General features: G+C 40.5%; 1 protein-coding gene across 2 annotated transcripts in view; it reads left to right on the top strand.

Moving 5' to 3' along the window:
* Positions 1–23290, top strand: part of CNTNAP5 (contactin associated protein family member 5) — a 991178-nt gene that overhangs the window by 219097 nt on the left and 748791 nt on the right. For both annotated transcript variants that reach the window (XM_051848810.3, XM_089329361.1), the window contains exon 3: positions 20836–21029. In XM_051848810.3, the coding sequence (XP_051704770.3) occupies positions 20836–21029 (194 nt within the window). The remainder of the gene's footprint in view (positions 1–20835; positions 21030–23290) is intronic.

Genomic DNA, 23290 nt, shown 5'->3' with positions numbered 1-23290 from the left:
CCATTTTGGAAGTGAACTAGAAGACAGAAGAGCTCTGTCCCTACCTGCCTGTAACTGCCTTCAAACAAATAAATCTTTAAAATAAATGCAAGAAGGGCTACAAACCTCAATTTTGTGTAAATTCCTGAACAACCCATTCTTCCACTACAGTTTTTGAATATTTAGCACTTACTGTGCAGCAGGCATCATGCAAGAATTCTAGCACAAGTTGGCAAAAGATAGGCATAATCACTATTCATGAAGTTGATACAATAAAGCAAATTACCATCTGATTATACAAACTATAGTACTAATGAATAGAAAGCATTTAACATTAGTGATGATACTGATGTTCTTACTTTGTTTCATGTATGTGTGGGGGAACAATAAGAACCAGATATATGTTATATGGAGATATATACATATATACACACATATAAATGTGTATATATACATATATACATATATGTATATGGCTATTTAGGAAGAGTCAAATATATTTTGATATTGACATTGTCAAAATCATCCATACATATATGTGTATATGCATATATACATATATATATATATATATATATAGAAAGAGAGAGAGAGAGAGGAAAGAGAGGTATATTCAGAGTTGTATATTTGAAGGCACTCCTAAAAATGGAATTGAAAGAGAAGCTTATTTTAGTGTAAACTATTCTGAAATCCATATAATAGTCCTCTAAAAGTCCATTAAAATACACACACACACATACACACACACACACACACACACACACACCTTTGCAGGGGTGGTCATTTGGCACAGCAATTAACACATCACTTTAGAAAACTGCATTCAGTTTTGGAATGTCTGGGTTTGAGTCCTGGCTTGCACTTCTGAACCCGGCTGCTATTAATAAACACCGAGAGGTAAAAGATGATGGCTAAAGCACTTTCCCTTCTATCCTTGTGGGACACTTGGATTGTTCCAGCCTCCTGACTTTGGTCTAGCCCAGCTGCACCTGTTGCTTATTTTTGGGTTGTGAACCAATAGCTGGATGATCTCTCTCTGTTTCTGCTTTTCGTTTTCTCTCAGCAATTCAAACAGAATTAAAATAAATAAAAATATATTTTAAAAATATCAGAATTTTTTTGCATGAAAATAAAATAAATATCTTCTAATGACAATTTCCACCAACTTTTTTTTAAAGATTTATTTTATTTATTTGAAAGAAGGACTTACAGAGAGAGATAGAGACAGAGAGAGCGGTCTTCCATCCACTGGTTCACTCCCCAGATGGCCGCAATGGCAGGAGCTGCGCCAATCTGAAGCCATGAGCCAGGAGCTTCCTCTGGGTCTCCCACATGGGTGCAGGGGCCCAAGGAGTTGGGCCATCTTCTTCTGATTTCCCAGGCCATAGCAGACAGCTGGATTTGAAGTGGAGCAGCCGAGTCTCAAACCGGCGCCCATATGGGATGCTGGCGCTTCAGGCCAGGGCGTTAACCCACTGCACCACAGCGCTGACGCCACCAACAACTTTTAAAAGTAATTTTGTATATGATATCCATGCATAGAAGAATATATATATTTATATATATATATATATGGATGACTATATTAATATATACATATACAAACATGTTAAGTATACATATGTATGGCCGGTGCTGCGGCTCACTAGGCTAATCCTCCGCCTGCAGCTCCGGCACCCTGGGTTCTAGTCCCGGTTGGGGCACCAGATTCTGTCCCAGTTGCTCCTCTTCCAGTCCAGCTCTCTGCTGTGGCCCGGGAGTGCAGTGGAGCATGGCCCAGGTCCTTGGGCCCTGCACTCGCATGGGAGAACAGGAGGAAGCACCTGGCTCCTGGCTTCGGATTGGCACAGCGCCCACTGTAGTGGCCACTTGGGGGGTGAACCAACGGAAAAAGGAAGACCTTTCTCTTTGTCTCTCTCTCTCACTAACTCTGCCTGTCAAAAAAAAGTATACATATGTATGACATATGTATATATGTTAGGGTAAACATGAAAATAGATAAGTTAGTGTTAACAAAAACTTTGTCACGTGAGTGGATAAACACATATGAAAAGTAGGAAGTTTTGGAGGAAACCTGTAGTTTTAATTTATAGTGGAATTATCTCTATAAATTGATGACTCATTTCTTTACTCTAGTAGAGAGCTATGTCTGGATCTCTATTGCCATGATCTGGAAGCAACTATAGCCCTCTTTCAAGAAACTTGACTTTTCTACTTGTCTTACTTTACAACTTCCCTTTTATTTTAGAAAAAGTGAAGACATCAAATAAACTCCAGAAAGCAAATGGTACCACAAAGTTTGAAAACCGGGATGCTCTCAGATTCGCATGCTCAGATAATAAGAGCACCTCTTTAGCACTGCAGTGTTAACAACTGTGTATACATGGTGGAGAACCTAAGTTCCACTCTCTTAGCAAATTTCAACTGTACAATAAGGTATTATTAACTCTATGCACTACACTGTACTATTAGATCCACTGAATTTATTCATCTTATAAATGCAGGTTTATATATCCTTTGATCAATATTTCTCCATCTCTCCTGCCCTTCACCCCTGCAACCACCATTCTATACTCTGCCTATGAGTTCATCTTTTTAGATTCCATAGATGAGTGAAATCAAGCAGTATTGGTATTTCTGTATCTGGTGTATTTCACTTGACATCTTGATATAACACCCATGAAGTTCATCAGTGTTGTCACAAATGACAGGGTTTTCCTATGCATCGATTAACAGATGTTTAGGTTGTTTCTGTGTCATGGTTACTGTGGTAATGCTGCAATGAACAAGGCAGAGGCATCTCTTTTGAATGCTGGTTTTGTTTGCTTTGCAACCAGAAATGGGGTTGCTGGACCATACAATTGTTCTGCTTTTAATTTTTTGAAATCTTCCCATACTGTTTTCCATAAAAGCTATACCAATGTACATCCCCACCATCACACAAAAACTCTTTCTTCCGCATTCTCATCAACACGCATTTCTTTCTTTCTGATAATAGCCATCTTAACAGCTACGAGATGCAGTCTCTTTGTGGTTTTCATTTTCATTTCCTCGATGGTCGGTGATGTTGAGCAATTTTTCATGTACTTGTTGGCCATTTGTATGTTGTCTTTAGAAAAAAGTCTATGTGTCTATTCAGCTCCTTTGTCCAGTTTTTAACTACCCTATCTGTTCTTCACTTTTGAATTGTATGTATTTGTTATATATTTTGTATATTAACCCCTTAAAGGTATGTGATTTGCAAATATTTCTCCCATTTCATAGGTTTCCCTTTAATTTTGCTGATTGTTTTCTTTGAATGCAGAGATTTTTAGTTTGATACAGTTTCACTTTCCATTTTTAGTTGTTATATGTGCTTTGTGTGATATATCCCAAATATTTTCAAGCATTACTTACTTGAAAAAGCAACAGGTACTCACTATGAGCATACTGGGTGTTTCCATACTTTGCCTTTTTTTTTTTTTTTTTTTTTTTACAGGCAGAGTTAGACAGTGAGAGAGAGAGAGAGAGAGAGAGAGAGAGAGACAAAGAGAAAGGTCTTCCTTTTTCCGTTGGTTCACCCCCCAAGTGGCCACTATGGGCCAGTGCGTTGCGGCTGGCGCACTGCGCTAATCCAAAGCCAGGAGCCAGGTGCTTCCTCATGGTCTCCCATGCAGGTGAAGGGCCCAAGGACCTGGGCCATCATCCACTGCACTCCTGGGCCACAGCAGAGAGCTGGACTGGAAGAGGAGCAACGGAGAAAGAATCCGGTGCCCCAACCGGGACTAGAATCCAGGGTGCTGGCGCCGCAGGCGGAGGATTAGCCTAGTGAGCCGTGGTTCCGGCTTGGCTTTTTCAATACCCAGAACCTATTTCACTGTAGTCTCTTAGCCTCTTAACTCCAAGCATGTACATCTCCTTAACATATTCCCTAATACAATAGAATCACAATGGATTGCTTTATGAAGCCCCATTTGCTTCCCTCCAAGAGGAGGGGTCCTACAAACCTGCCTCCTTCAGTTCCACTGTACAAATACCAGTTTCTACACACTCTGTATCACATAGATAAGCATCTGATATTAACCAGATATAAACTCCTAAAAGAGAAGAAACAAAAATGTACATTCACTGTTTTTGATTCCCAGAAAGAGTTCAAAGTAGGAGAAAAATAAATACTTGTCAAAGTAGGACGTCGAATAAGTTAAAACCACAGCTATATTGCAGATTTAAAATGAATACATCAAAGAAAAAATGAATTCATTAAGGGCAGAAGCAGCAATATGACCAAGGTGATTCAAGGAGTTTTTTTTTTTAAGATTTGTTTATTTATTTGAAAGGCAGAGTTACAGAAAGAGAAAGGAGAGACAGAGAGAACCATCTTCCATCCTCTGGTTCCCTCACAATGGCTGGAGCTTGGCAAAGATGAAGCCAGGATCTGGGAGCTTCATCCAGGTCTCCCAAGTCCTTGGGCTATCTTCTGTTCCTTTCCCAGGGACATTATCAGGGAGCTGGATCAGAAACTGAGCAGCCCACACTCAAAACGGTGCTCTGATATGCAATGTCAGCATTGCAGGAGATTGTCTAACCCACTGTGTCACAATGCCAACCCCTCAAGGAGTGTTTTGAGAAAATGGATGTTCAAAAACATTTTTAAAGGAAAGATTGTTAATATGAATATAAAACTAGGTAATGTCTATTTAGTCAGGGGTCTGTAGAGACACAGAGCCAGTAGGATACAGTTATATATAAGAGATACAGTTACATAAGAGGATATTCATTGTGAATACTGGCTCATGAGTTTATGGATACTGAGAAGTCCCACAGAGTGCTGTCTCAAGGCTGGAGAACTAGGGAAGCTGTTGGTGTAGATCAGTCCAATTCCAATGGCCCAAGAACTGTTGTAACTCCCAACCTGAGGCTGAAGATCTGAAACTGGGGAACCACTGGTCCTTGAACGCTTACTTCAGGAATCCGGAATCTGTTGCCCAAGGGCAAGATAAAACGGTTGCCCAAGCTTTGGAAGACAAAGTTAAGACTCAGCTTCCTTTGCCTTTCTCTTCCATCTGAACCCTCAACTGATGGAATGGTGCCCATTCTTAGTGGTGCAGGAAGATTATCCTTACACATATAATGATTGGAATGCCAGTCTCTTCCAGAAACATTCTGATAGATATAAGAAAAATAACAATGTACCAGCCATCTGGATATCCCTTAACCCAGTCACACTGAAGCATAAAATTAACCATTACAATGTCTTACTGGGTAATAAACCTTAGAGGTTATAGGTTCTCTACAGAACAGACAATTATAAGTTGACATGCAACTTCATAGTACCTAAGATCTCATTAACCAGTGAATAGTAAAATTAAATGACAAGTCTATTCTCATAGAGAATTAAATAATCACTCAGTACATTTGCTTAAAAAAATGCCTGAGGATGACATTGAAAGGGTATACTATACTTTCTTATGACTTCCAAACTTAGATAATTTTATATTAATTCATTTATTTAGTACCACAGTGATTAACAAATTTATTCAAGTCCATGCCACCCAGTTTTCTACACTTTTGTCAAGACACTTCTTGATATTACACCCCATGTGTAAAACCACTGGCATCCATAAAATTAAATCCCTTTCTGTAAAATGGAGTGTTCTGAGTGACATCCTTGCAGCTCCTCAGGGGAGTTCATAGATAAACTCCTCTACATGTCCCATGGCACTCTGTATTATCACTGAATGCCCTGGGATTCATAGAAGCCGCTGGCATGTGTGGAACATGGATGGTTAAGGAAAACTTGACTTCCGGTGAGTACAAGGAACTCAAGTATGCCTATGTCTGACCTATACTCAGGATGAAAGGAGGCTCAGCTGGTAAATCTCCCATGACACATGTGACTCTCAATTGCAAAGCTCAAAGGAAGACTAGAGGAAGGCTCTGCTGGGCAAACAATGTCTGATGAGCTCCCTCCAATCCGGAGAAAAGCAAGTTTAATGAGTTTCGTCAATGACACTAATCTTTCTGAGAGTCAACACACACCCTGAGAAACAGCTGTTGACCCAAGCTGTTGCTGTGCCAGTTAAGATCTGGGCAACCCACCCCACAAGGAGGGGGATCAGATGGTTAAAGCCTGATAACAGTCTCCACACTGCTATCTCATCTGCAGAAGGGATTTGCCAAATGGAATTTTTGCTCTCTCGCTTCCACATACCCTTAAGTCTCCATCTCCTCACACACAAAGAAAATAAAGAGAGTTAATTTGGGGGAAAATGACAAAATACATTAAACTGAGGGTCAGACCACCATTAACTTGGGTTGCTAAGTCAATCTATATAATTGTGGCTTAAGAGAATTCTGTCTTTGTCAAGTATGATTTGTTTTGTGGCAAGAAAGCTTTTGATCTGGGCATTAATTTGGCTGGGCTTTGGGGAAGCACTTTTTGTCAGCAAGAAGTGTAGGAGCTGGTGGCACAGCCTGAAGCCTCTGAGCTGTGGGTTAGACTTTCTTGAAAATGAGGAGAAGGATTTCAGTTACTTTGTATGAGTAAACGGCAAATAGGAAAACACATTGTTGGCCCCATGAAAGGAGAGGTTTGTACTTTTCCACCTTTTTTATTTCACATATAATTTGCAAACAATTACATTTACCATTTGTTCTTTGGAAATTTAATCCTTCTTCCTCAGTCAACACATATATTTTTGAAATGCTTGACTGTGTAAGTTGAGATGGTGTGTTTCTGGCATGACAATTTTGTTGCCATGGAGAATCTGATTTCCTCTGTCAAGGCATTTTCAGCTTCCTGCACTCATCAATGGATGAAGAGGCTTGAAGCTCCTGCCTCCCCCATGGCACAAAATCCCTGCATATTTGCCACAGTCCCACCCCTTTGGGCAGCACTGGTTACTAAACGTTGAGCATCCATAAAGGTCTTCGTAAGTTGTTTTACAATTTTGTGCCATCAGGGCTTCAATGAGGAGATGGGAATTGGAAACAACACAGGAATCAGGGTTCATTCAATTAGCATGATATCAGCTGTGTAGGGACTTGATCCAGGTAGCCAGGTGAGCACACTGAGGATCCAATTTCACAGGCAGCACTACAATATTATTCTCTAAGGACAATATCGTTGCTCAAAAAGCAGGATTGATTAGCCAAGCATGATTCAGAAATAATCTAATCTTAAAAAGAGAGAGATGCAGAAACACTCTCTCATTGGAATGTCATTTCCATTTTTTTGTCCTGTCTTAATTACCCCAAGACAATGCAGACATCAAGGACTGTGCTTCTCTTGTTGTCTCACACTTTCCCTCACTACTCCAAGAGTAGACGTGGGAGGAAACATAGTCACCACCCATGATCTCGGTTTCCACCCAGAACAATTGTTTCAAAACTTGTACATTAACAACTATTGCATTTACACATTCAAAATTGAGACGCCATATCCTAGAGCCTCCTGAAACTCTGCTTCTTCTATTCTTTATTTTTTTAAGATTGACTTTATTTATTTTAAAGTCAGAGAGAAAGGGACCAACAGAGAGAGAGAGAGAGATCATCCAGGCACTGTTTCACTCACCAAATGGCTACAAAAGCAGGAGCTGGGCCAGGCTGAAACAAGAATACTAGGAGCTTCATCCGGGTCTCTTATGCGGGATCAGGGGCACAAGGACTTTGGGTCATCCTCTGCTACTTCCATAAGCACATTAGCAGGGAGCCAGATATGAAGCAGAGCAGCCAGGACTCCAATGGGTGCGCATATGGGATGCCAGCATCACTGTTGGCGGCTTAACTCATTACACCACAACACCAACCCCTCTTCTATTCTTAACAATGTACCTTTTTCATTCTGCATTTCAGGACTAGGGCAGGTTGGGAAGATATCAAAGTGAGCTGATTCATAATGCATGAAGAACCATGCTGGAAACTTCAACCATATAATTTTATCCACACATCAGTACTCTAATATACGTGGTATTCTCCTTTTTAAATATGAGGAAACAGACTCAGAGGAGATAAGTCACTGACCCTAGGATACACAGCTAATTTTGGGAGGGCTTGGGTTTGAATCTAAGACTATCTACTCCATGTTAACTGATATCTTTGTTCCTGTTGATCTGGGATCTTAATCTGAGTAAAGATGTGTTTGACACAACGGTTACCCTTTCCAGGTGATTTTTGCACTTCAATTGGAGATGGTAGTGTTTTAACCATAAAACTGGATTTTCAGATAATGTGAGAGAAAGCATAATTTGTAGATCTGTGTATCCTCAATATTCCCCAAATCATACTGTGGCCTAATATGCCTGTGGGAAACTATCTTGACCTAGAAATTGAAAATATGCCCTAAGCCTCTTCTCTTACTGGGACAGCTATACATCACTGAGAGATACAGAGCAGAAATGCTCTGCTATTTAATAGGAGCTTTGGGACTTTGTCTCACTGCAAAACAAAAGATTGGAAAGGGGGAGAAAAGAAGAATTGTATGAATATTTTTGCTCACTTACTAATGATATAATTCTTCGAAGATTTCAAACTACACCATTTGGCACAACAAAGGTGACAGAGAAACCCATGGACCTCACGTTTTCATGTTGTTCCTGATGACTCTTGACCTCCTTTGAAAGGCCAAGTTGGGATTATTTCTAGGGGTCACTCCATAAAACATTGACTCAGTGCACCCCAACCTGGCACCTCTAGTACTTTGCAAAGAGATAAGGGCTCCTTCAGTTCATCAGTTCCTTTTGTTTAACATAAATTAATGCAGTTTAAAAGTACAATGATGGAATTAAGAGCAGGACTATTATTGACTGTTATTTGAATAGTGGCTAGCAACTTAGAACAGTGTTTACCATGTGTTTAACATTCAGGAGGAAATAAAATATGGTTGTATGTTGCTGAACAACCAAGATATGTTTTGAAAAGTGTGCCATGAGCCATTTTGCAATGCATACTCTCTTAGATGGTATGAGTCAATCAATAGGTAATTGATACAATCAAGAAAAGCAGTAAACATGAGATGTATAAGGCTGCTGTAGGCATAATACAGTATATAATTTCACAGTGAATTTTGTAAATAAAAGGACTATACTCTAAAATAACTTATTGTTATTTAAGTATAGTAGATTCTATATGTTATAGTCAGCCAGTAAGATATTCATTTTTATCATTAGCAAATATTATGCACTATACATATGTCCATCATATATATAGTTATATAGCATTGGCAATATAGTAGGCTTATTACACCAGCATCCCCACATAAGCATGATGTGTTGCCCTGTAACTTTAGGATGACAATGTCACTAGGCAATAGGAATTCCTCAGTTCCATCATAATATTATGGGATTACTACCCTATACCTGGCTTTTCATTGACTGAAATGTTTCATGTAACCTCAGTGTAGTGAAATTGTTTCTAAATTGCATTCTATTCTCTTGTGAGACATACCATTTGCCTTGTCTCCAATTTTATTGGATTATATTGCTCATCTCCATGTCAAAAAGTAACCTTCCAATGCCAGAGTTTCTCTTTGGATCAGAATATATCTAAAATGAAGCTTTTGTGGTAACACAATTGAGTACATTCATGTTTAATCATTTTTTGTCCATAGTATATGTTCATAGTATATGAATATACTATTTTTTGTCCATAGTATATGAAAGGGATCTCCAATTCATTCAAGAAAAATGTATTTGATGACATATTCTGCATGGTTTTTATATGTTTTACACTTAAATAACCTCATAACAACTGGCTATAACATGTCTGAACAGTATCTTAGTATTAGATGATAGCAAAGATAAGATACCATTTTGCAAAGATCTTCTATCAAAGCAATATGAATTTTGCTAAAACTGAATAATGAAGAAACATCAAAATTATGGTGAAGCTAGGGTGGAAGAATGGTGAAATCACTGCTGCTTCAAAAGAATCCATAGAGCAATGATCCAATGAAATCAGCAGTGTACAAGTCAATACCTCGTTTTGACAAGCAGTGAGACAATTTTGAATATGAGGTTCACAGAAAAAGACCTTTAAGATCATTTGAGAGGAAAAAAATTAAAGTTGTTTATATGCTAGTTGAAGAGGACCAACAATTAAAAGCACAAATAATTGCCAACACCATAAAAATATCAATTTACACAATTCTAATTGAAAACTTAAAGACAAGCGAGCATTCTACTTGATGAGTATTTAAACAACTAGTCCCAGATCAGATACAGAAAATAATCAGAGATTTCAATGGAAATTTAAACAAATGATAACAAGATCCTGAAGCATTTCTCTGAAGAACTGAAACGGGAAGTGAAACTGGCTTTGCCAGTTTGATTCTGAACACAAAGCAAAATCAAAGCAGTGGCTACCAAGAGGTGGAAGTTATACAAAGACAAGGTCAAGAGAAAAGGTTATGAGCAAGACAATACAAAAGCAAGCTTTTGTTTGGGATTCTCAGGCATTTTGTTGTTGACTTTCTAAAGGAACAAATGGCCGCATTTGCTTATTCTGAGAGTATCTTATGTAAGCTAGCCAAAGTTTCAGCAGAAAACCATGAGAACATTTCTCCAGAGAATCCTCTACCAAAACAATGCTCCTGATCACTCATTTCACCACACAAGAAAAATTCCTTGAGAATTTTGATGGAAAATAATTGGGTATCCTTCACATATCCCTCTTCTGTCTGGGGCTGGGGCTGTGGTGTAGTGGGCTAAGCCTCTACATCCCATATGGGCACTGGTTTGAGTCCTGCTGATCCTCTTAGATCCAGCTCTCAGCTATGGCCTGAGGAAACAGTGGAAGATAGCCCAAGTGTTTGGGCCCCTGCACCCACTTGGGAGACCTGGAAGAAGCTCCTGGCTCTTGGCTTCAGATCGGCCATTGCAACCATTTGGGGAGTGAACCAGTGGATTGAAGTCCTTTCTCTCTATCCCACCCTCCCTCTCTGTAACTCTACCTCTCAAATAAATAAATTAAAAAAATCTTTAAAAAAAAAACTTAAAGCGTACCTATGTTTCTACAGTTAAGAACGTAGAAAAGGATTCATTGGCATAGTTGAATTCCCAGGATTCTCAATTATTTAGGGATGGGCTAAAAGGCTGGTATGATCACTTGCAAAAGTGTTTTGAACCTGATAGAACTTAACTTGAGAGATAAAGTTTATATCTTTTTAAAATTTTTATCTCAATTTTTTTCACTAGGTTTTTTTATTTTTTTTAATTTATTTTTTATTTAGTAAATATGAATTTTCAAAGTACAGTTAATGGATTACAATGGCTTCCCTCCCCCCATAATTTCCCTCCCACTCACATCCCTCCCATCTCCCGCTCCCTCTCCCATTCCATTCACATCAAGATTCATTTTCAATTCTCTTTATATACAGAAGATCAATTCAGTATATATTAAGTAAAGATTTCATCAGTTTGCACCCACACAGAACTTTTGTAGAATAAGTAGATAGTAACCAATTATTTGTCTGAACAGACCTTTTTAATCTAAGTGCCAGAATTAAGTTTGATGCAGTTTTTAAATAGAATTGCTCCAAGAAACTATGTTAACTGTATGTAATACTTTCAGTTGTGTGAAAAACTAGGTTGCTTGTGAGAAAAAAGGTTTTAAATGGTGATGTCAACAACATGAGATCTGCAGTTTCAAAGGATTTTCAATAACAATTCAGCTTTCCTTTGAAAATCTTGGAAGAGTAATATTTTTCTTGATGTGTCTAAAAACAGTAAATCTATTGTATTTGTTAGTAAATCTCTTTCATTGCTCTACTCATGATTAGAACTCCATAATTATATTGCCATTATATAAAGAATAGATAATCCAGTAGGGCTGATGTTGTAACACAGTGGGTTACAGCTGCCTCCGATGCCAGCATCCCATATCAATGCCAGTTCATATTCCGGCTACTCCACTTCCAATCCAGCTCACTGTTAATGCCTTGGGAAAAGCAGTGTAGGATGGTCCAGCTATTTGTGCCCCCGCCACCCAATGGGAGACCCAGATGAAGCTCCTGGCTTCAGTGTGGCTTAGCCCTGACCATTGTGGCCATCTGGAAAGCAAACCAATGGATGGAAGATCTCTCTGTCTCTCCCTTTCTCTCTCTGTCTCTCTGTTACTCTGACTTTCAAAATAAGTTAAAAACTAAATTTTAAAATAAATCAATGAATTATCCACTAAAATCACTGAAAATACCCTAAGACTAAGCAGAAGATGGGTGGAGTATATTAATTGATAAAATTAAAGTAGACTTAAGCTTCCATCAATTTTATAAGAGGAATTTTAGATTAGTGTTACACAATAATTCTGTAAATATAGAAAGGCTGTATAACTGTGCCATCCAACAAGGTATCTATTAGCTACACAGGGCTACTGAGCATCAAATGTAGCTGATGTGACCAAATGATGAATTCTTCATTTAATTTAAGTTTAATTTAGATTAATTTAAATTTATATATTCACTGCCATGTTGAACAATCAGATCTAAAGTCATCAAGTTTTATACACATGACTTTTTCCTCTAAGTTTCTAAAAATACCTAGGTGATTTTGTGCATATGTGAATCAATCAGTCTGCAGTTGCCATAACTGTGAGTTCTCTTGCTTAAGACTGAATTCCAAATCTTCCAAGTTTCAACTTTCCCCTTGATGATCTTCTTGACTTCTTATATAAATTCTCAACTGTGAAATAAGCAAGCCAACATCCTTTCCTGATGTATCAGAGTCTTGATGGCTTCATCCTTCAAAAGGGAAGATACTTACTGGAAGGCATCACAGAAACACTGTCTGAGTAATGAGCATCTTTCAAAATGTCTCAGACACACAGGTCTGTGGCCAGGCATACACTGTCAAGCAAGATGTTGGTTCCCATATCCCTCACTTCATGCCTTCAGTACAAAGTTGGCATCTCAGGAGCTGAGCTGAGGGTTCTCTAGAAACAGAGTTGATACAGGTCTTGGATTGAAGTACCTTTTAGGCAGTGCAGTCTGGAGGTAGGGTGTGGAGGAAGCAGAATGAGATGGGGAAAGGACCAAGAATATGGTCACTGCTAATGTCCAGATTCCTGCAGACACCAAGAGGATGTTCTAGATCCCATATTGCACGGTGAAGTCAGTCATGCCTGGAGGCAATAGGATCTCATGGAATTTGTTTCAAGCTGACCCTGGCTGAGTTGGGGATGGTGGTGGGGAGTGATAGTAGCTTTCCAGGCAAGGAAGCTTCTGCTTGGTTAAGGACGTATTTCTAGAGAAGGAATAGCTCTAGTTGTGAGGGAACATCAGGAGCTGGGATCAGTGTAGCTGCTACAGAGCAGTCCTGAGAACATCCCCAGCAGAATCATAATCCAATCCCAGTGGCAGCCTGTCCAACTCTCAACTCAAAGCCTTTCTGTGTTTCAGATACCACATAGCCCCACCCCAAGAGCTGGTGCACAAAACTCCTGCTCCCCACCATTGCAGTGGGGTGCCCCTAAGGTGTATCCTACACTGATGGAGTTGAAGTCAGTTGTGGAAGTGAAGACTTGATAATGCACAAGGTTGACTTTCCTCTCCTCTATGTCTCATCTCCCATATCTCAGCTGGATTGCTAGGGTCACTTTGCTGATGAATTACTGCACTCCACTCTTTGTTTCGTAAATGACCTTTAAGGGATCCACTAAGTCAAACACATAGCTCCTGGCTTTAATAACTGAGCCTGCCTCAGGTCTTAACTCTTCCCTTCCTTACCTGGATCTCCTTGTACAAGTCACTTGGGTCTGTTCTGCAAGCTGATCCCAAACAGAATCATTACAGGCTTTCCCACCAGTCTTTATCATTTTTGACTCCCACAGGATATTCAGTCATATTCCTTTTCTTTCCCCCTGAGAATCTCTCAGTATCTTAATTAATGTATGCATGAGGTGTAGTAGCCCCTGACAGTGCCAGGCTAAAGCACCTGGTTCTCCAGTATCTGCTCAAGAGCAGAATGAAGATGCCCGATGTTCCAGCCCACAGCTTTTCTGACCCAGAAGTCCTTGTTCAGATGCTGGTTCTACTATGCATGGATGCTGCTGCGCTAAGGGGAGGAGCAAGAGGCCCTCCTGAGAGCTCCAAACATGTTTGTGGTTGTTGTTCCTACCTTTACATGCACTGGGTAATGTGAAATATTTATAGCACGTCCTATCTTCTTCACTCATTACCATTAGAAGGTAGCTTTGTCCTGGAAAAATCTCAAACTTTGGCTTACAGAGGCACCAACTGTTTAATGATTAACGATGCAGTGAGTCATTCTAGCTACCTACCCATTCATTTATGAGAATGTGCCTGTAGCTGTATAGGGCCTTATATAAAATAAGGATAAGGGGGGCTGACGCTGTGGTGCAGCGGGTTAAAGTCCTGGACTGAAGTGCCAGCATCCCATATGGGCGCTGGTTCGAGTCCCGGCTGCTCCAGCTCTCTGCTATGGCCTGGAAAAGCAGTAGAAGATGGTCCAAGTCCTTGGGGCCCTGCACCGTGTGGGAGACCCAGAAGAAGCTCCTGGCTCCTGCCTTTGGATCGGCACAGCTCCGGCCATTGTGGCCAAATGGGAAGTGAACCATCGGATGGAAGATTCTCCCCCACCCCCACCCCGTGTAACTCTGACTTTCAAGTAAAATAAATAAATCTTTAAAAATAAAATAAAAAGAAATAAGGAGAAGCATGAGCCCCGGAGACTTTTTCCCTGTAGGATTATTTTAGGTTGTTGTGTTGTTGTTTAAATGATCAGGCTGGGTACTTAAAACAGATTAGGTGTGAAAACATTATTCATGTGGGCATGTGACTATTTTACCTCCAGGTATTCTTACATGGAGAAACTTTCTTTTTATATTTTTTTTAACTTTTATTTAATGAATATAAATTTCCAAAGTACGGCTTATGGATTACAATGGCTTCCCCCCCATATCGTCTCTCCCACCCGCATCCCTCCCCTTTCCCACTCCCTCTCCCCTTCCATTCACATGAGGATTCATTTTCGATTCTCTTTATATACAGAAGATCAGTTTAGCATACATTAAGTAAAGATTTCAACAGTTTGCTCCCACACAAACATAAAGTGAAAAATAATAGATGATTTTTTAAATGATGATGAAATCAGATCAGATCTATTGTCATGTTTAATCCCAGTGAGAGTCAAGTTGGGAATTGATAATTTCTTCTTTTTTTTTTTTTTTTTACAGAAGATCAGTTTAGTATACATTAAGTAAAGATTTCAACAGTATGCACCCCCATAGAAACACAAAGTGAAATATACTGTTTGAGTACTCATTATAGCATTAAGTCTCAATGTACAGCACATTAAGGACAGAGATCCTCCATGAGGAGTAAGTGCACAGTGACTCCTGTTGTTGACTTTACAAATTGACACTCCTGTTTATGGCATCAGTAATCTCCCTATGCACCAGTCATGAGTTTCCAAAATTCATTTATTTGAAAGAGTTACAGAGAGGGGAGAGACAGAGAGAGATTGTCAATGTACTGGTTCACTCCCCAGTGGCCACAACCACCAGGGCAGGGCCGGGACAAAACCAGGGGCAGGAGCTTCATCCAGTCCCTCACATGGGTGTCAGGGGCCAATCACCTGAGCCATCTTCTGCTGCTTTCTCAGGCACCTTAGCAGAAAGCTGGATTGGAACATCTGGGACACGAACAGGTGCCCATTTGGGATGCTAGCATTGCAGGCAGCGTCCTAACCCACTGCACCATAATGCCAGTCCTTAGGCTCCCTTTCTAATAATAATGGTGGTGAGGTATCTCGATTAGAGACCCATATTTAATTTGTCTTATGCCCATTTCCAGTATGTGACACCAAACAATTGTCATGTCCATTTCTGCACTGGAAGTGAAAATTACCATCAAGAGGGAGAGATTTCTGTGTTTTTTATCCTTTTTTGGGGAAAGGGGAGGGATGTTTGGAATCTACTCTTCCATGTGAAGTTGGGAATTTAAGGTGGGCAATAAGCAAGGAATAGGAGACTGAGCAAGGGATTGGCTGAGAGTTACGGCCTGAGGTCTTATCTTATGCAGATCTTATTTAGAATTCTCTTGAATATCTTCCTGGTTCCTCAAGACTTTGGTTCCTGTTTAACCCATGGACAGAGGCTAGAAATCAGAACTGGGCTGGAGGATAGTCTCCAGCTGTATAACCTGGATTTGCTAGTTGGTCCTTTCATACTGATTTGTTCTCAAGCAAATGTAAATTAAAAATAAGTACTACTGCTGATTGCCATGAAACCCAATAGGCTACTGAAAACAATATTAAGGATGAATTATTTCAACTAAAAATTGCTGATGTGAAGAAGAGGGAAGTACAGGTTGAGAGCGATTCAGTGCTGTTGTGAGGCCCTTTGGCAAAGGTTAGTATGGACACTGGATTCAGGTTTCCTGGGTTTCAGTCCCCTGCGTTGCCACTTACTAGCTGTACAATCCAGAGAAAGCTACTCGACCATCCTGGCTGTATTATTGAGCTCATCTGAAAGCCTCTCGTCTAATCAAACCCTGAGAGCAGAACTGGGTCTTGAATTAGGTCTCCTGACTTCTGGCCCCACATCTCCTCATTCTACCTCTGCCCTACAAATGAAATAGTGTAGCATGTGGTGGATGAGGCTTAAGGAATGCTAGAAATAAGTGAAAACACATTCAGAATCATTTGGAATCCTGTGTTTGAGAAACTATTGAAAAATTCCACAAGCCATAAAAATGTGAGATGAGATTATTTGCACTTTACATTTAAATTTCCATCAGATGCATTTAAATTTAAGCTGCAGGATTTATGCGAATGTTTTTAGTTAATAACCATTGAGAATTCAGCCACAGTTAGAGACGCTCTGCCTGACTTATCATCTTCAGCTTGCCAAATACACATATGTATGCATCTGTTACCCCCCACCCTTCCCAGTTTAAAGAATAATTCAGAAACAGGGAACTAGCGCATGTCTTCAGAGCAATTACAAATACTGTCTTCAGGTCACTTTCATAATTTGTGAAAATGCATTTACTGTATGCTGGAAAGGAGAGCATGTTTGTCATGGCAGCCATGGCAACCCTGGGTGGCTGTAGTGCAGGGAGCGTCCTCACCAGCAGGGAGAGAGTCGTGGGCAATCGTCACCAGGCAGAGAACCTCCGCTTGAGCTTGCACTGTGGCTCTTGGGTTGAGAGCATTCTCAACTTGATGTGTTAATGAACGCTGACAGCAACTGTCTCATTTTGACTCCTTTCAGGAGGATTAATAAATAATAATTTTTACTGGGGGAAAAAGGGAGATGTGATTATTTTGTAGACAAATTTGAATAATTCTTTTCACCATCACTAAATGTCTTCTATGTTTTGCTCTGATTTGGTTTGTTCTGGGTTTGGTTTTTACAGTTTTTTTGTGATTATTATTTTTTATAAGAGAAAATTGCTGTCATGTAATTGTCTTTCTTCCATTTTTAACATATATTCTTATCATATGGTAGCTAAAATAAATGAAGACAAAAAAAAAATCAAGCATGTCAATGAAGCCCAGCTGTGGACTCTTAGGGCTAAGAGAAACAGGTAATATTTGAGGATGTTTATTCCAGAAACAGTGATGATCACACAAAAAGTCAAAATTCCCATATTGTACCACCAGTTTTCACATTTCTGTATATATTCATTATTCAATAAATCACATTGTAGTAATACAATTCCCAGTTTACATAAAAAAGGTGTGCTTATTATAGAAACTGTTTTATATAAAAGGATAAAATCACCTATACTTCAAGAAATTACCATGTAAATTTATGCTCTATCATGTTTCAGTACTGTTAATAACATCCAGTTTAAACAACTCTGCCCTTTCAAAAGATTTATTCATTTATTTGAAAGCAGAGTTACAGAGAGAGAGGGAGAGACACAGAAAGAGAGAGATCTTCATCTGTTGGCTCACTCCTCAAATGGCTGCAATGACCAGGCCTGTACCAGGCCAAAGCAGGGAGCAAGTAACTCCACCCAGTTCTCCTCCGTGGGTGATAGGCACCAAAGCACTTGAGCCATCTCCCACTGCTTGCCCAGCTGCATTAGCAGGGAGCTGGATTGGAAGTGGAGCAGCGAGGAGGCTGGTGTTGAAGACACCCACTGCACCATGAGGCCAGCCACATAACTTTGCCTTTCTTCACTTAAGAAGAATGCAGCCAAGTTCGGTGTTTGGCACAATGGTTAAGATACTACGTGGATACCTGCATCCCATTATTGGAGTACCTGGGTTTGAATCCCTGCCCTGTTGCTCTTGCCAATGTGCACCTTGGGAGACCTCAGGTGAGGGCTCGTTGAATTCCTGACTATTGTGGGATACTGGGGAGTGGGTCAGCAGAGGGAAGATGTCTGTTGATCTCACTATCTCTCCCTCTCTGCCTTTCATATAAGTACAAATAAATCAATACAAAAAAAAGAAGAAAAAAGCTTCATGAAATGGGCAACAGGAGAAATTGGGTGGAAATAATGAGCAAGTTCAGCATAGCTTTGGATTTCTTAGAATTATAAAATCTCCTTCCTGCCAATTTTGAGAAGCTGGGAGGTGATGGGGGAATGGTGACTTTGAAGAACACAGAGTTGACACACAAAAAATATACTTCCTGGTCTGATTTCTCAGGATCCTTGTTCCAGCGCCTCTTTCCTGTGAATTCCTTCCCTAATGATTGAGTTTTTAGAAACTTTTATATTCCTATTACAGAATAATTTTATGAAGCATCAAGTGTTCTAAACACGCTGATTCTTAGTTTCTTCAAGTATACAGTAGGGACAATGCTATTTACTTCACAGGTTATTCAAATAGATTCTCATTTTCAATGGCTTAACGGGAGAGATGCTTGATCCTTATTTATGTGATAGGTTAGGACAGGTACTTCCTTCCATGTGGTGATGCAGGGTTCCAGGGTCCTCCTGTGCTGTGGCTCTACCACCCTCCAGGGCCTTGCTGTCAGCGGCATCCCTCACTTGTGGAAAGGGAAACAATTAGGGATGAGGCTCACTGGCTTGGACGTGGCACATCTTATTCACTCTCATTTTTTTTTTTGAAAGATCTTGGCTACATTGCCACAAGTATAATACTGTGGAAAGCTGAGAAGTACCTTTAAATCATGCACCCTCTTCCCCTTCCATCTCCATAGAGGGAAGAGAGAAGGGTGTTAGTGAACACCAGCAGTATCAGTCATTGCATTCCTGTCTCGCAAAAACACTTAATAAAGCACATTCCCCGGTAGATATTGAACTCTTCTCTTCCTTTCCCTGCATTTGAGTTGTCTCAGAGAGAAAGAGGAAAGCCCTTATCAAACAGAAGCCACTAAGGACTAGCTACGTAATCAGCCATACACTGTAAGGGCTGATGTTCTCTCCCTCCTGTGTCTGCATGTCCTGCTCTTTACAAGAGAGGTCACAGTGCAGGTCACAGCTCAGGAACAGACTGAGTCACTCAGCACAAATCTAAGCAACTCCTCCCAGGATGTCAGAGCCATGACAGGGGATCCAAACATGATTTGCAAGGACAGAGCTTGAGAGAAAAAGGAACTTACTGATTCACTTCTCTAAATAAAAAAAAAATTCAGTTCACTCTCCAAACGAATGCCCTGAACAAGGAAGTTAGTAAAGTGCTGGCTCTCCTGCTGTCCACGTCCATGGTGTTCGACAGTCTGTCACAGCCCCCCTCAGGTTTCAGTTCAGTCAACTCTGGTGTCATTGACTTCTTCATTCTTATGTGAAATGAGAATGGGACACAGGCTACATGTCTTCTAGCTAAGCAAGAGCAACAGTGATCTTCTGCAAAGTTCAAGTGTGGCAACAATGAAGCTCTGGAGCAGAAGCCTGTTTACATGTCAGAATGCTGCCATCATACATGAAGCTTGTTTACATGTCAGAATGCTGCCATGTGTCAACTACACTGAACCACATGTGATCCCAGAGTGCATCAGACCCCCTCAGGCTGCTGAGATTTTTAAAATGAGTATCTCTTCCATCCTCCTTGATCTCTACTGGACTTTCTCCTGGGGCACATCTGCACTTGCTCAGGTGCAGCTCCACTATCATTTTTTTTAACTGGCCTCTCTGACCACCTCCTGAGATACTGTGTACTCTCTGCTTCTGTTTTCACTTGTCTGTACCTCTTGTGAGAGTGTCTTAGATACCACACTACACATTTTTGTTTGTATCTCTCCATGCCTGAAATATCCACTGTGTTTTAGAGGTTCAATGGACATCTGTTGAATAAATGACTGTGTGAATGAATGATACCCCCTAGCCACAGAGTCAGTGTCCTTTCATCTTTGCATCTACAATAAAATTTCTGGCCCATGATAGCTTCATAGTGTATATTTGTAGACACAAGGAGAGCAAAGACAGGGAGGAATGAAAGAAGGAACAGGGATGGAAAGGAAGAATGGAAGGAGATAATAGAGAGAGAAAACATGGGCGACCTTTGTGTGTTTACAATCAAGGCTAAAGTTGTACGGGAGGAAGGAAAGGAGTGAGAGAGAGGAAGGAAGGAAGGAAGGAGGGAAAGGAGGGAGGGAGGGAGGGAGGAAGGAAGGAAGGGAGGGCGGGAGGGAGGAAGGAAGGGAGGGAGGGAGGGAGGAAGGAAGGGCGGGAGGGAGGAAGAAAGGAAAAGATTTCACTAGAAATTTATGTGATAGAAGCTACAGTGGCTAAATGGTGAGGGAGGAGGTGTGGAGGATATGGTCTTTATAAGGAGTCTTAGGCCATGAGAGGGGATCCAATGGAGATGGAGGATGGAAAGTGAGCCAGGAGTGCTCCAAAGGGTTAAAGACAGAGGCAGGGAAACATGGAGCCACTTTTTCTTTGTTCTCTGACAGTGTGGGGCATTACTACCACTCTCTCTCTCTGTTTCTGCTCTCAATCAGGAACTGGTGGTTGGTCCCCAGCTGACTCTAATGCCCAGCAGTGGCTCCAGATGGACCTGGGGAACCGAGTGGAGATTACAGCAGTGGCCACGCAGGGAAGATACGGAAGCTCCGACTGGGTGACGAGCTACAGCCTGATGTTCAGTGACACGGGGCGCAACTGGAAGCAGTACAAGCAAGAAGACGGCATCTGGGTAGGATGTCTTCTTTCTTCTGATGAATAAAGCTGGGATGTGCTCGTGGTAACCAGTGAATGGCTCTGTCATTTTCCCATGTGCAGATTGTCAGGAACTTAATAACTGTGGAGTATACCTCCGGAAATAATCAGACATATGCAAGTGTGCTCTTCAGCACTGCTCGCTCCTCGGGAAGCTAGGATGTCTCCTGCAAAAACTGCTTCTCCTTCCCTGGAAACTTGGGTAATTCACTGACCTGAGTCTCAGTTCTCTCATCTTCAGAATCTGGACAAACACTAGGGCTCTTTAGAAAGTTCATGGAAAAGTGCACACTCTCTTTTAAATTCATAGCCCCTTGAAGTTTGGGAAGTATTCTGTTAAAGAGATTGAGTTTGCTTATTTATTTGTTTACTTGTTTGTTTATGTCTTGTATGCCAGGCACTTTATATACCAGCTCAGTTATGTCACCTGACCAAAGCTTGCCTATGTGTGAATCCTGACATGGAAATCTAAAAAAAAAAAAAAAAAAAAGCAACAAAAAAAACTCTAGCCTGATTTAAAGAAAACCATTGAAAGAGTGAAAGAGTTAAAATCAGGCTGTCACTGTAAACAACCTTCAGTTTGGAGGTAAAGCACCATTTTCTCCACGTTGTGAAGCAGAATTTTGCTTCCCCCGTCCAACCCCACACTGCTCAGGCGGCTTGTGAATTACTCAGTGAGAGAAGGGGGCAGGACCGGCAGGTAGCAGAAGTCACCTGGATGCAGCTTCAGAAATGCAGTCACTGACTAAGAGTGTCTTAGTTTATAAAACTGTTACTTTCATTTTGGCAAAAATCTCACCATTTTTTTCTAAATGCACATATCACGGGAAGATTTGGTGCTTGATAGCTCAATCTCTCTTTCTGAAAATCTTGGTCCCCTCTCTTTAAATCAACCACAATGGAAATGTCAAATTACCGTTGTCTGAAACTGCATATTTCTGTGATGGTTTCACTTCCTTGAGAAAAAAAAAGCTTTGATTTTAGATAGTTGTTATTTGTACATTGTCTACTCATCCCTTGAGTTTCTAATAGAAAATAATACTAACTGAAAGCCGAGTGTTAGGATAGACTAATCAGTCTTTAGAATATTGCTGCTGCCATATTTATTCTGGATTGTTTGTAATATTAGGTTGTAATATTAGGTTGTAATATTTTGGGGTTTCTCCATTTTAATAATAGACTTTGGGGTACTGTTCTGTGTTTCTCTCAGTCTTGAAGTCCCCACAAATTTGTACAGGCTTTGGTTAGGTTTGTTTTTGAGTTTGAAATGAGAAATAATGACACCTTCCATTTTGAGGGGGCAATCTCCAGCTTTTGTCTATTTTAAAGGGACAAATAAAGGTGGGGTTATTTGTTTTCTCTGGCAGTTTCAATCTGAGCTGATGTTTCTCAGAGAGTATTGCAGTTTTGAGTTATTTTGTCTCAATTTTTTTAAAAACCTCCAGTTTCATTTTCTTTGGAGCCAAATGACCTGCTTTCAGCCTGCTCTCCAAGTCAGACTGTGTGTTTCAAGGATGATAATCTCTCTGAGCTCATGAGCAGCTGGCAGAAGGCTGCTTTCACCTTTGTCCTTGGTGGTGATTTACTTGTGCTTCAAAAAAATCCCAAGCCCCCTAAAAGTGGGGTCTCTTATACATGCCCATGAAGCCCCTATGCCTAACATACATGCTGCTAATTTTGAGATGGTTATTAAAAGAACTGAACAATTACAAGGGCTCCTATAATTGAAGACATAGGGAGAGGCCATCTTCAGCCCTACTTTACACCTCAAATGATATTGACATTGCTAGGCAGGTAAAAGGTGCTGGATGTGTGGCGAGCAAAGACCAGGGGCCACTCTGTGTAAAAGGACACTGAGTTCCAGCTGCAGCCTCACCAAGAAACCCAGAAGGTCTGCAAGGCTCAGAGAGAAGCAGTTTCATGGTGAACCCGAAGGCTACAAATACTAGGAGGAAAGAGGAGTTGAGGACAGACCATTGTAACTTTCTGTTTGAAGAGCAAAATGCACTCATGTCTTGCAGGAACATCATGATCAGTCATGTATGACAACCTTGTGGAATAAGGAGCGTGTGCTGTAATAATATTGAGAAATTAACAGCTAATGAAAGCGTATCATGTACCACATATGTATGCAAATGTAAATCTGTGTGAGAGAGAATCTGTAAACTGATGATTTGACACTAACATCTTCATGAACAAGAGGTTGAGGTTCACATAGTCTGACCCAAGCTCCCATGA

Source organism: Oryctolagus cuniculus, chromosome 3 (assembly GCF_051225735.1).
Source record: "Oryctolagus cuniculus isolate XC-2025 breed Fujian yellow rabbit chromosome 3, ASM5122573v1, whole genome shotgun sequence".
Lineage (NCBI taxonomy): Eukaryota > Metazoa > Chordata > Mammalia > Lagomorpha > Leporidae > Oryctolagus > Oryctolagus cuniculus.
This window is presented reverse-complemented; position numbering and strand designations above follow the sequence as displayed.